The sequence below is a fragment of the Rhinopithecus roxellana genome, chromosome 1, assembly GCF_007565055.1.
Source record: "Rhinopithecus roxellana isolate Shanxi Qingling chromosome 1, ASM756505v1, whole genome shotgun sequence".
NCBI lineage: Eukaryota > Metazoa > Chordata > Mammalia > Primates > Cercopithecidae > Rhinopithecus > Rhinopithecus roxellana.
Window position 1 is genome coordinate 78,633,792 of NC_044549.1, and position 13,626 is coordinate 78,647,417.

Genomic DNA, 13,626 nt, shown 5'->3' on the forward strand with positions numbered 1-13,626 from the left:
ACAAATTCTGGAGTGCGGCCTAACTGCTCCTTTTACCCCCATATCAAAGCACTCCACAGACTCAGGAAGTTTAAGAGATATTGAGGCAGACTCTCTGCTCATTATACCTTCTCTGTCTCTGTCTCCAGTTGGCTGGCTCTCTTTAGAGAAATTTCTTTGTGGGCTAAAGAAGTTAAGACATCTACCATGGCTCATAATAAAATGAAAGTCAAAAATATAAGATGAATGATCTCTCTTGAAATACTAAGGCATATTTTCTAAATTATTCATCTTAGAACATTACTTGCCTTTCGGATCCCTTGGGATATTTCAGCCTTGGTGCTAAAATTGACTCCTGCACTAAAGTTATCTAAGTCATGAAACTCTCATCAAGTATCTTGATCAAGGCAGTCACTGAGAAACATAAGTTAAAAGATCAATGTTAAAACTTTCTGCACATCTATGTATTATTAAGGCATGTGAATTGAAAGGTTTTAGGAAGATTAAAATGCAGATGTAACTGAATAAAGAGAACTCACATAGCAACAGTAGGATTTATAACCTTCACAACACTCTCCAAACAGTGAAATGATCTCTAATATTAGCTGTTGCGGTACTTCCTGCCTATTTTTCTGGAATACTGTGTGCAACAGAGTGATGAGAGACCTAATCTTGCCTGGAAGAAGTCAGCAAAGTAATCTCATTATCTGCTTTATAACAAATGAAAAACACCTGGAACTGGGGTGGAACATTCCAGTACTCACAGAAGGAAACGTAAATGTATAGAATAGGGAGTGGTGGGGACTGAGGCAAAATAGAGCACATGCCTTGTCTAGGTTAAGTTAACCAAACAAACAACAACTTTATGTACACAATAAAACACAAATCCAGCCCTAGGATCATAAATTTATGACTCCTAATCTAAGATCACAGCTTATTTCTTTTTATTTAATTACGAAAAGGAATGGATTGTGTTGGGATGAAGGTCACCATAATACCCAGCTCTCCTATAAATTACTTAGCATGGTATATATGCTAAACATTAGCAACCTTTACTTATTATCTTATTTATAAAACTACATTTTGACCATGAGATTTTTTTTATGGCCTGAAAAAAAATTTTTTTATATGCTAAACATTAGCAACCTTTACTTATTATCTTGTTTATAAAACTACATTTTGACCATGAGATTTTTTTTATGGCCTGAAAAGTGTTTTTTTTTTTTTTTTTTTTTTTTTTGGTAGTGGATAGGAATAAGTCAATAAATTTTTATTGGACTATATTATACTAGCAATTGGCCTGATAGAAAATTAACTAGTTTTATTTCATTTGATATGAGACTAGTAATAGTTTCACGTGTACCTTTACTTATTTTGTTGCAAAAGGCCCTGTTACTTTTTTTTTTTTTTTTTGAGGCAGAGTCTCACTCTGTCACCGGGGCTGGAGTACAGTGGCCGGATCTCAGCTCACTGCAAGCTCCGCCTCCCAGGTTTACGCCATTCTCCTGCCTCAGCCTCCCGAGTAGCTGGGACTACAGGTGCCCGCCACTTCGCCCGGCTAGTTTTTGTATTTTTAGTAGAGACGGGGTTTCACCGTGTTAGCCAGGATGGTCTCGATCTCCTGACCTCGTGATCCACCCGTCTCGGCCTCCCAAAGTGCTGGGATTACAGGCTTGAGCCACCGTGCCCGGCCAGCCCTGTTACTTTTAAATGCAGTAAATTTGTAATAAGAAAAAAACTGTTTTCATGCTTTAAAGATACAAAACTTAAATATAATTACAATTTTACTAGGAACTTGCTTTTTTTCCTGATGCGAAACCAGTATTTGTAAAAAAACAAAAAGTCTAGCTAAAATGAAACTCCCATCTATATTTTTGAAATTTATCTTCAATAAAGACCAGAGAACTTTCTTACCCAGCCCACGAGGATGGGACCAACATGTTCAGTCGAGCCATCAGGCTTCCGAACATCTCGCAGCTGACTAAGGAGTTCTGGCAAAAAATAAACAGATGCTTATTTGTTAGGCAATCAAATATGAACAGGGCTGGAAGTAGGTTCTGGGTTATTCACATTGCAGGCATTTTATAATTACTCACTCGTTAATAAGACAACTCAATTAAGGCTACAAGTCACAACTCATCCTGGGAACAAAATTATACCTTCATGTAGAGGGATTAGAGAGTCCAGTGTTCCAAAAATTTGATTCAGCTCTTGTTCTGTCATTATGGAGAGTTTCAGCATGGGGTCATGATAGGCCTGCATAAAAATGGCAAGAGATGGAAGCAAATGTTTAAAATCACAGGAAGTACATTGTTCATGTAAGTGACTCCTGATAGGTCCTATCCAACAACAAAACTTCTGGCTCTCTAACAACAACTTCTCCCATAAAGCTGCAGAATAGCAGACAGGTGTGGCTGGAGGAGAGGAGAAACCAGCACTGCCTTGAGCCTTTGTGGTTGAGAAACCAAAGCAGATTTTTCAAAAGCTTTTTTATTCTAGTATATCATATATCTAGGAAAGAGCACAAATCCTAGTATAGAACAGATTTGACTGTTAAAATGTTTTCAAAATCAAGATCCTGTCTCTTAAAAAAAAATCCCACTTTATTCAAAACTAGCTACCAGCAGATTCTTTTTTTAAATTAGTACATATTTAAAATAAAGAAAAAGAGGAAAGAAACAGTGATTGGTATCCTTTACTACTGATTTGAACAAAGAGAGCAAAACCTCTGCTAATCCTATCACCTCTTATTAGAGAAAATTAAACAACAACAGTCTCCTACCTTCAAGGAATTTTATAAAGGTAATGGGGAAGATAAGAAAAACTAAAATATTTTCTAGTTTTATATTTTAGTTTCTAATCTCATGGAAAACTAAATCTATGTTTACAAAAGAATTTTGTTCTTTTTTTTTTTTTTTGAGATGGAGTCTTGCTCTGTCACCCAGGCTGGAGTGCAGTGGCATGATCTCAGCTCACTGCAACCTCTGTCTCCTGAGTTCAAGTGATTCTCCTGCCTCAACCTCCTGAGGAGCTGGGATTATGGGTGCCTGCCACCACACCTGGCTAATTTTTTTTTTTTCTTTTGAGATGGAGTCTTGCTCTGTCGCCAGGCTGGAGTGCAGTGGCGTGATCTTGGCTCACTGCAACCTCCGCCTCCCGGGTTCAAGCAATTCCCTGCTTCAGCCTCCTGAGTAGCTGGGACTACAGGTGCACGCCACCACACCCAGCTAATTTTTGTACTTTTAGTAGAGACAGGGTTTCACCATGTTGGCCAGGATGGTCTCGATCTCCTGACCTCGTGATCTGCCCACCTCGGCCTCCCAAAGTGCTGGGATTACAGGCGTGAGCCACCGTGTCCGGCCTAATTTTTGTATTTTTTAGTAGAGATGGGGTTTCACCACATTGGCCAGGCTGGTCTTGAACTCCTGACCTTAAGTGATCCACCTGCCTCAGCTCCCCAAAGTGTTGGGATTATAGGTGTGAGCCACTGGACCCGGCTTATGTTTAAAATTTAAAGATTAAAATTAAGACTGATGTCACATGATAGCAAAAAGCCATCAAATCAAAACTGCTCTAGAGGGTCAGAGAATTAAAGCTGGAGTAGCCAAGGAAAGTTCTGAAGATGAGCTGCTTGGTATAGAGAAGGAAGCAATAAATGTTATGTAAGAATAAACTGAGATTTGAGCTGGTTCCTGAAGGATGGGTGAATATGAACTGTTGAAAGGAACGAGAAAAGTTTGTAGGACGGTAGGGCCACCATGAGGAAAAGGATGGCCGGGAAACATCTCAAGGTGCTTGAGTTTGGGAAATCTTCATGCAGGAAAGGGGAATTACACATATGACCAGCATGATAACTCTCACAGTGAAATAACTTCTTTGTCCTCTCTGATCTCCTCCTCCTCCAGCCCTGCCTAAAACTCAGTTTCTTAGCTGGTCCAAGCAAAGCTTGGGTGGCCGTCTTTCAGGAATGCTAGAGGTGGAGTTTCATCTTAGCAGAAAGACTAAAAACCCTTAAAAGAAGGAAGGTATTCTTCCAACCCTGTGATTCTTCGAGGAGGTTGTGAATATCAGATGAAGGACTCTGGTTTTAGCCTCCAAGCCATGGAGTTAGGGGGCTGTGCCACTGGAATGAAAACATTTTTGAGGAAGGTTTGTTGTCCTCCTCCTCCCCACACAAAATGTTGATTAGAAAACAAATTCCTATATAAAAGACCCCAGCTTATATGATAGTATGCAACTGCCTCATTTCCCTTTATTTGCTTTTGAGATTCAAATGGCTTTATTTCTAAGACTCAGTTCAAGTTTCAGACATGCACACATTCTCTCCCATGGGCAAAGAGTCGTACATATGAGACTTCTAGGACAACGAAACATACATAAAGCGAGGCCTCCATGGACACTTTCTGATTTAGGCTGAAGTATTCTTTGACATGCATTAGAGACATGCAGAGGTAAATCCCTAAAGGTGCCAGGTCTGGAGAGCTATTCTACCCTCTTGTTTTGAAGCACTTTCCCCACTGCTTGGTGTGTGGTAGCAAACCAGTCTTAGTCATAAAAGGAGTTCTCATGAAGCACCACTTTAGGGTTGTGAAATTACTCAAGGAAAAAAAGTGATGTGACTCAAATGACTGCTGGATTTAAATTTACCTTTTTTGCTAATTTCAAGTCTTCTATCAAGTCTTCTTCTCCTTGGGAAAGCTCAAAGATGGCCTGCAAGGAAAGATAAACATATTCACTGAATTCTCCCTTCATTTACAAGACCATATTCAAAGAGTGCTGGCTCCACCACTCAAAACCCCAAATTTACATATTTAAGTATTTTAAGTTACATTAACCTGAAGCAAATGCATCTATGCTTAACCCCGCAATGAAAAGATACTGCAAAACTACTGCGTATTGTGCTTCTCTGTTTGTAGGAGAAAGTTTCCACACATTTCTAATTCAAAAAGTCATCTTTCATGTTACAGAACTTCGATGCAGCCAAACAAGAGGGAACTATTTTAGGTAAAATAATTAGTGTGAGCATGGATTTGGTACCCTTGTTGTGAGGGGCAATCATAAGAAGTGATTCAGAGGCTGTTCTAGATAATGGATGTGGCAGTATTATTAATTGGGCCATCCCTACTTTTTCTTCTACTCGACAGAAGGCGAATCTCAGCAGAAAGTTTTATTCGTATTATCCAATGCTTTTAGGCTGATATTGTAGGAAGAATCCAACATTTTATCACTCCAAATACAATCTGGTGAAGTTAATTCATTCTAAATTACTTCTCAGTCCCACAGGTACAAAAAATAAAATTATAGGAGCTGGCTGTGTGGAAAAGTATGTAATGTAAATGGACCGTTTCTAATTTGGCTCCATTAAACCATCATGCTAAAGAGCTCTGATGCACAGAACACTCTTTCACTTCCATCTGGGAAGTCAAACTGTCAGCAAACATTACATTATTAAAGGACTACAAGTTTGTAATTATATTTCAGGGTCTACTGTGTTTCAGGATATAGGGAAAACGTGGTCAGGCTTTGAAAGCTCCCTCCACCTGGGGCTGCTTGGTAAACTGAGGACAAAGCAGGTGGAGGCACAACCCGGGGCTGGATACTCCAAGGATCTCATCCGATGATGCACGCATGAAGTTCTCAGCACAGCCTGGCAAACACTTAGACAAGCTCTTCTATACAGGGTAATATTATCAGAGCCATTTAGGGCAATTGATACAGAAAACTTACAGGGAATGAAATTAACTGGATTCTATAGAAAGGAAGTTTTCCACAAAGCTGAATCAAAGTTATGGAAACTGAATATTTTAAAATAGTCTAGAAGTTGCTATCAAAATATAACTAAAATGATTATTTTTGTGAACTTCAGAATCCTCAGTAGACACTTGGTTTCATCTTCTTGTAAATTCACATTTTCACATCAGTTTATTTTTAAAGTGGGGGCCACACCCTCCCAGCTGTTTCTGGTTTCTCAGTTCCTTCCCCAAGGTCAGACACTCCCGTTTGTCCTTCTACAAATGCAATGAAGAATTGATTTGGAGACTAAGGCGCAAACTCCAGCACGGCTGACGCCTGCAATGCACCTTTGTTCCAGACACACAGCCAACATGGAGTTTGGGCCCGGAGCCTACCTCCTGACGTTTGATTTCCTTGGATGTAAGCATCTGATTGACGCACACATCGAAGGTCTCACTCCACAGCTTGCTATCTCTCCGTTTCGTGCTTGAGGGGGCGGCATTTCTGGACCAGGGTCGGGGGGCGAGGATGTCAGGGCGGCTCTCACTGCGGAAGCTAATGGAGCGCTAAACAATGAGAAAAACAAACCATCACGGGGGCAGCGGCAGGACTGGGTGGGATCTTTGAGCAGTTTCCTGTCGTTGACAGAACATAAATCATACATGTGAAAGAAAAAGAGGACATTGCCACAAAGCCTTTGGGAAGTGGGGCATTGTCTTGAGCCTACGTGCTAAGGAAAATTGGACAGGGGGCTGCTTTGGAACATGCGCTGGGAGTATCCGTTCTGTGCGACCTGGATACCAAGTGGACTATAGTGCAAGCACATATCAGGCCAAACTCACGCATGAAGGCAGTTCTTGGATATGTGATGAGCTCTACTTTTTTTCCAGTGGACATCTCCCCTCTTTAGAAGAACAAGAGATAACAATAGTGGATGACCTTTATTTATTTAAACATGTGGCTAGTGCTCCTACTCTCCTCCTTCTATAAATAGAATCCCACTAACTTTGGGTATCCTATTACATATAGTTTTGGTGGGCTCCCCTAGACCTGACCAATAGAGTATTCCACCATCCTGGTTCAGGGATGGGCATGTGATTCCCTGAAATTTGTCACATGATTTATGGGAGAAAGGAGGAAAGAGTATCCTTTGGGATTGTGAGTTCAAGAGATAACACAAGCAGGGGCTTCCAGCAGCAACTCTCCCTGGTTAAGCAGAAGCATCTGTCTGCTACAGGAGAAAATAAAGGGACCTAGAATGAAGGATGGAGTGACCAGTGGAGGCAGGAAGGGAGCAAGTTTTACCAATACTGCTTAAGCCTCTGGATCCCACTGTGCCTGAAACCAGAAACAACTACCCTTAGACATTTTCGTTACGTATAGAAAGACATTTCCCTTTCTATTATCTCAGTTGGGGTTCTGTCAACTTGAAAAGTCCTGACGAATATACATACTAAATACCATCTTCGCAGCACATGATTCCTGTCCCTGAAGTATTTTCCTGTTTCCCAAAGAGGCCCCAGTAGACTCTGGGGCAGTCTAACCATCCGAAGTCCACCTCTGTGACTTAAACATGCTACCAAAATGCTTTACATGACAAATACAAATGATCCGGAAAAAAGCTGAGTGCATCATTTTCAGTCTTCATACTAGAAGATTTCATTACATTTACTGGAGACTTTGCCAAAGCAATGAGGTTGCTGTGCTCCCAAACCACATTCTTATTTAGGAAGTGTTCCCCGCCATGGCTCTCTGTGGCCTTCCGCGTGAAGTTTCAACTCCTCAGCTTGGCACAGAAAGTCTCTTGTAATCTGACCACAGCCTCCATATTTAGGATCCCATTCTGCCACTCATCCATGAGCCTCCATTTCTCCAACCATACTAGGCTGTCATTCCCTAAATACGTCATACTTTGCCATCCCTCTAGACTCCCTTCAAGCAATCTTCTCTTCCTGGAATGTGTTTCCATCACTTCATACCTGGCTAACTCTTTTTTTTTTTTTTTTCCTGAGACAGAGTCTCTCTTTGTCGCCCAGGCTGGAGTGCAGTGGTGCGATCTCGGCTCACTGCAAGCTCCACCTCCTGGGTTCATGCCATTCTCCTGCCTCAGCCTCCTGAGTAGCTGGGACTACAGGCGCCCGCCACCACGCCCAGCTAATTTTTTGTATTTTTAGTAGAGACGGAGTTTCACCGTGTTAGCCAGGATGGTCTCGATCTCCTGACCTCATGATCCACCTGCCTCGGCCTCCCAGAATGCTGGGATTACAGGCGTGAGCCACCGTGCCTGGCCATAGCTGGCTAACTCTTAACTGCCCTCAGGATGTAAGGATGTAACTCAAACAGCACCTCCTCTAAGAAGTCTTTACCAATATTTTCCCATCCTCCTACCCCAGAGCAATTTAGACATACCTCTTATATAGCAACGATCACACTTGATTATAATTATTGGTCACCTGCTCTTAACTATAAACTTCCTGAGGTCAGGAACTGAATTTGCATATGACATATGAGGCTTCATCACAAAGGCACTCTAAGGTAGTTCCCAATTATTTTGAGATTCAACAAAATTCCAGAAAGTAAAGAAAAATTTTAAAAAGAACTATTCAACATAAGGGCGTTGTTAAATAAGTTATAATTGGCTGGGCACAGTGGCTCACGCCTGTAATCCTAGCACTTTGGGAAGCCAAGGTGGGTGGATCACCTGAGGTCAGCAGTTTGACACCAGCCTGGCCAACATAGTGAAACCCTGTCTCTACTAAAAGTACAAAAATTAGCTGGGGTGTGGTGGCATGCGCCTGTAATCCCAGCTACTCAGGAGGCTGAGGCAGGAGAATCGCTTGAACCCGGGAGGTGGAGGTTGCAGTGAGCTGAGATTGTGCCACTGCACTCCAGTCTGGGTGACAACAGTGAGACTCTGTCTCAGGAAAAAAAAAATTATAATTACCTGCTGGATGGAATATTATCTAGACAATTCAGAGATAATTTAAAATGTAAACATCCCCCTTCTATGTAGCCTAAAATAAAATCAGGATTAAAAATCTATATGTGAACATTTTATAGTTATGCAAAAAATGCACATGAGCAAAGATATAAAGGGAACATCATAAAATTCTATTGTTTTTTCATGTTGACATTATGGGTGATTTCTGTCCTCCTTTATAAATTTTTATGTCTTTTGTTTTGTTTTGCTTTTTTGAGATGCCATCTCGCCCAGGCTGGAGTGCAGTGGCGCGATCTCAGCTCACTCACACCATTCTTCTGCCTCAGCCTACAGAGTAGCTGGGACTACAGGCACCCGCCACCACGCCCGGCTAATTTTTTGTATTTTTAGTAGAGACGGGATTTCACTGTGTTGGCCTGGATGGTCTCGATCTCCTGATGTCATGATCCACCCGCCTCGGCCTCCCAAAGTGTCTAAAATGGCTGGGCGTGGTGGCTCACACCTGTAATCCTGACACTTTGGGAGGTTGAGGCAGGCAGGTCACCTGAGGTCAGGAGTTCAAGACTAGCCTGAACAACATGGTGAAACCTTGTCTCTACTAAAAATACAAAAAAAGTAGCTGGGTGTGATGGTAGGCGCCTGTAATCCCAGCTACTTGGAAGGCTGAGGCAGAATTGCCTGAACCCGTGAGGTGGGGATTGCAGTAAGCTGAGATTGCGCCACTGTACTCCAGCCTGGGCGACAGAGCAAGACTCCCTCTAAAAAAAAAAAGAAAAACAAAAAAGAAAAAATGAGGCAGGGCTTGGTGGCTCATGCCTGTAATCCCAGCTCTTTGGGAAGCTAAGGCAGGCGAATCGCTTGAGCTGAGGAGTTCAAGACCACCCTGGGCAACATAGCAAGACCTCGTTTCAGTTCTAAATATATATATATATATATATATATATATATTTCACTCTGAGATATATATCTCACTCTGTTTGCAAGTAGCAACACAAGCCCCTTAGGCTGGCACAAGTAGCGGGGAGCTCCTGGGCTCACTAATAGTTCATGATGGCTGGACCAGCCCTATGCAGGTCAAGAAAGTATTTGCACCAAATACACAGTTCACTAATGGTATCTTACAAATCCTTGTGATCTCTTAAAAACAGTCTCTTGTAAACAGTAACCAGTAACTAAAAGCACGCAGATCCCCAGCACTCGGAATCAAGCATTAAAAGGTCAAAACAAGTGCGGTGAGTCATTAACTTGCTCAACCCAGTTTGCAGTTCTGATGGCAGCTGAGTTGAGAATTAAAGAGCAGAAAGAAAGGAAAACACACACAAAAAATTCAAAATGAAAGTTTCCACTTTCACTTGAGAGAATCAACCTCCTACCCTGTTATATTTTCAGTCCTTGGCTAACTTTAAACTCCCCCTACCAATTTGAAAATCATGTATGCTAACTTTAAATTTTCATACATTACAAAAGTATATAAAATTAAGCACAAATGCCCTCATTTCCCCAAGTCTAGAAGTAATAACTGTTAAGTTTGTTCTAGCTCTTTCCAATCTTTTTCCATGAATTTGTTAACACGCATAGAAAACTGAATGTTTTCTCTTTTCTTTTCTTTTTCTTTTTTTTTTGAGATGGAGTCTCACTGTTGCCCAGGCTGGAGTGCAGTGGCGTGATCTCGGCTCACTGAAAGCTCTGCCTCCTGGGTTCACGCCATTCTCCTGCCTCAGCCTCCCAAGTAGCTGAGACTACAGGCGCCCGCCACCATGCCCAGCTAGTATTTTTGTATTTTTAGTAGAGACAGGGTTTCATCGTGTTAGCCAGGTTGGTCTCGATCTCCTACCTTGTGATCCGCCTGCCTCGGCCTCCCAAAGTGCTGGGATTACAGGCCTGAGCCACTGCGCCCGGCCGAGAATGTTTTCTCTTTCTACTTTACAGTATCTTTAGGTGAAATTTACATAACTCAATTACTTTTTTTGTTGTTTCTTGGAGATGGGTCTTGCTCTGTTGCCCATGCTGGAGCGTAGTGGTGCAACCATAGCTCACTGTAACCTCAAACTCTTGGGCTCAAGTGATGCGCCCACCTCAGCCTCTTGAGTAGCTGAGATTATAGATGAGTGCCACCACTAAGTGAGTGCCTGGCTAATTTTTTTATTTTTAATTTAGTAGACATGGGGTCTTGCTGTGTTTCCCAGGTTGGTCTTGAACTTCTGGTCTCAAGAGATCCTCCTGCCTCAGCCTCCCATTCTGCTGGGATTACAGGCATGAGCCACTGTGCCCAGCCTACAATTAACCATTTTTTAGTGAACAATTCAATGCTATTTAGTATATTCACAAGGTTGTACAACTACCACTCTATCTAGTTCTTAAACATTTCCATTACCTCAAATTCACTTATTTTTTTTAATGGCTACAGTTAGTATCCCTCCCATAGTCTGCACAGGCCTATTGATTTAATCAATCCACAACTGATGGACATTAAAATTGTTTCCAGTGTCTATTACAAAAAGTGCCTCAGTGAACATGCTTTGTGTATTTGTGCTGATACTTCTAAAAGGCAGGAATTCCTTAAGTGGAATTCCTTGGTCTAAGAAGTATGAACATTTTAATGTTTGAGATGTACCACTAAGTTGACCTCCAAATAGGCTATTCAACTTTATATTCCTCAGATAGGTACATATCTCTCATAGATTGGTCACACTCTCATCAACAAGGTATTAATATCAATCTGATAGGTTAAAACAACTACACCTTAATTTCAGTTTTGTGTTTTGAAGGTAAGATTGAGCATATTTTAATTAATTTATTTAAAAATTTCCCAGAGTTAGAGATTGTCTTCTGCTGCGGCATGGGAAAAAGGAGAGCAGTAAGCTGTACTAGGTGAGCTCTACCATTACGGATTTCTTGCTTTGCATTTCCCTGGTGATTGTTGGGCTCGGGGTACTATGGGGGATATCACAGAGGGTCTTTTATATGTTTTGCCTACACTTAGCACTTCTGATATATTCTCTCTGATTCTCATAACCACCCTGCAAGTTGGGGGTTTATTCCCATTCTACTGAGGAGGAAACTGAGGTTGAGGGAGGCTAAGATTCAAAACCAGATCTGTTTGGTTCCAACAGAGCCTGAGCTCTTTCTACTATGGGGACTGCATCTACTGTTTGCATGCAAGACATGCATTTTGGGGAGGTTTCAGTGAGATGGGATCCAGCTCCTGCCTTCTAGGAATATAAATCTAGTTAAGGAGAGAGAGAGGATGCATTTGCTCAGCTTTAGGAATAATGGCTGATCTCTGACTAATCAAACTTCAAATTCACACCTTTAATTAGGCTGGATTAAAAGAAACATTTTTTCTTACGACACTCAGAAGGGGACTGGATGTTGAAAGAAGAATCCCAAGGGAGGAATAAAGAATGCCAACCATTTTTCCAGGTGAGGTTACTCACACCTGTAAGTCTAGCACTTTGGCAGGCTGAGATGGGAGGATTACCTGAGGCTAGGAGTTTGATACCAGCCTGGGCAATGTAGCAAGACCCTGTCTCTACAAAAAAGAATAATAATAAAATAATACCAAACCAGTGTGTGGGCAGCAGCGGGGGTGGGCTGGGGACAGCACCTGGGTGATGGGCGGGTGTTCACAACAGCATTGACTACATACCATGAGCTACCCCTGAATCCATCATCAGTACCACTGGGTAAAACTATATTGAGAGAACTTGAGTTGAGGGAGGAACAGGTGACTACTACTAGAAGAAAAAAACTCCAAGAGGATGCCTCTTTAGAGAGAAGAACAGCCACATCCCTACCAGCATCCCTGCTGTCCATGTACACACCCTCTGCCCTTCTCTATTTTTCTCTATATTCAATATGTGCTATATTTATAGGTTTGTTTGTTTCTTTCATGTCTATTTCCTTCCAATAGAAGGTAAACTCCTTGAAGGCAGGCATATCTACCTGCTGATGGATTCATCAGCAACTGACATAGTAAGACCTCAACAACTTTTGCTTAATTATTAAATGTTATGCTTGCTATGTGTTGGGCACTGTGAGGAGAGCTCTAGAGGGAAGGATTCCGCCCTCTTTACAGATGAGGAAACTTGAGGCTCAAGAAGGTGACACTTTGCTGAAGGTCACACAGCAATGAATGGTGCTTTATTAGTTAAAACCCGGCGGTAAGGTGACTGTTAGAATGACAATCCAAGTCTAGTCTATTTCAGGCCAACCCCCCTGCCCCAATACTTAACCAATATCCTACCCTAATTGCCCTAGGATAAGATTCATAGTGTGGTGGGGTACACATGCCCAAATAAATGAATTGTAGGTTACTTCCTGGCCTGTAGAATGTTTGAAAGTTCTTAACCTGGCCACCACATTTTGGACTACAGATTCTTTATTGTGGGAGGCTCTCCTGTGCATTGTAGGATATTTAGCATCATTTCTGGCCTCTAACCACCAGATGCCAGCAGCACAGCCAGCCCAGTTATGACAACTAAAACATCTCCAGACATTGCCAAATGTTCCTGGGGTTAGAAACACTGGTCCACGGTTAACTAGGAGAGGCCCACCTCAAAGTGAGGGACCTGGCCTTGGGCAGGACCACATAAAAACAGACGCACATGCATGTATCTCCCTGGGTGTGGGGATGCTGGGAACGGAGTGAAAAATATTCCAGGACAAGCAAGAGTTTCCATGAGGGAATCTGGCCTAGCAAATGAGTCAAAAACTGAAATCTCATAATTGCTGGCAGCTAAAACAACAATGACCATAACAGAGATAATGCAGATTGAGGAAATGGTGCTCATGTTTATGCCTGAGCTGGATATGTGGAAAAGATGCTGCAAATGCAAAAGAGACTGTCTGTCAGGGGCCGGGGGAGGGGGGTGGCAGGTGCACTTTACACGTGTCAGAGGAAATGTAAACCCAGCAGGTAGGCATGATGGGACAGATCTGATTTGTTAATGCCGCCTGTTCAGCAGGGTCCT

The 13,626-nt window shown here is 42.1% G+C and overlaps 1 protein-coding gene across 3 annotated transcripts in view; it reads right to left on the reverse strand.

Annotated features, from left to right (window-relative positions):
* ARHGEF3 (Rho guanine nucleotide exchange factor 3) overlaps positions 1-13,626 on the reverse strand; it is a 340,537-nt gene that overhangs the window by 22,828 nt on the left and 304,083 nt on the right. For all 3 annotated transcript variants that reach the window (XM_010360455.2, XM_010360457.2, XM_010360458.2), the window contains 4 exons: positions 6,108-6,278; positions 4,627-4,689; positions 2,139-2,235; positions 1,894-1,970 (listed from right to left, as the gene is read on the reverse strand). In XM_010360455.2, coding sequence (XP_010358757.1) covers positions 1,894-1,970; positions 2,139-2,235; positions 4,627-4,689; positions 6,108-6,278 — 408 coding nt within the window. The remainder of the gene's footprint in view (positions 1-1,893; positions 1,971-2,138; positions 2,236-4,626; positions 4,690-6,107; positions 6,279-13,626) is intronic.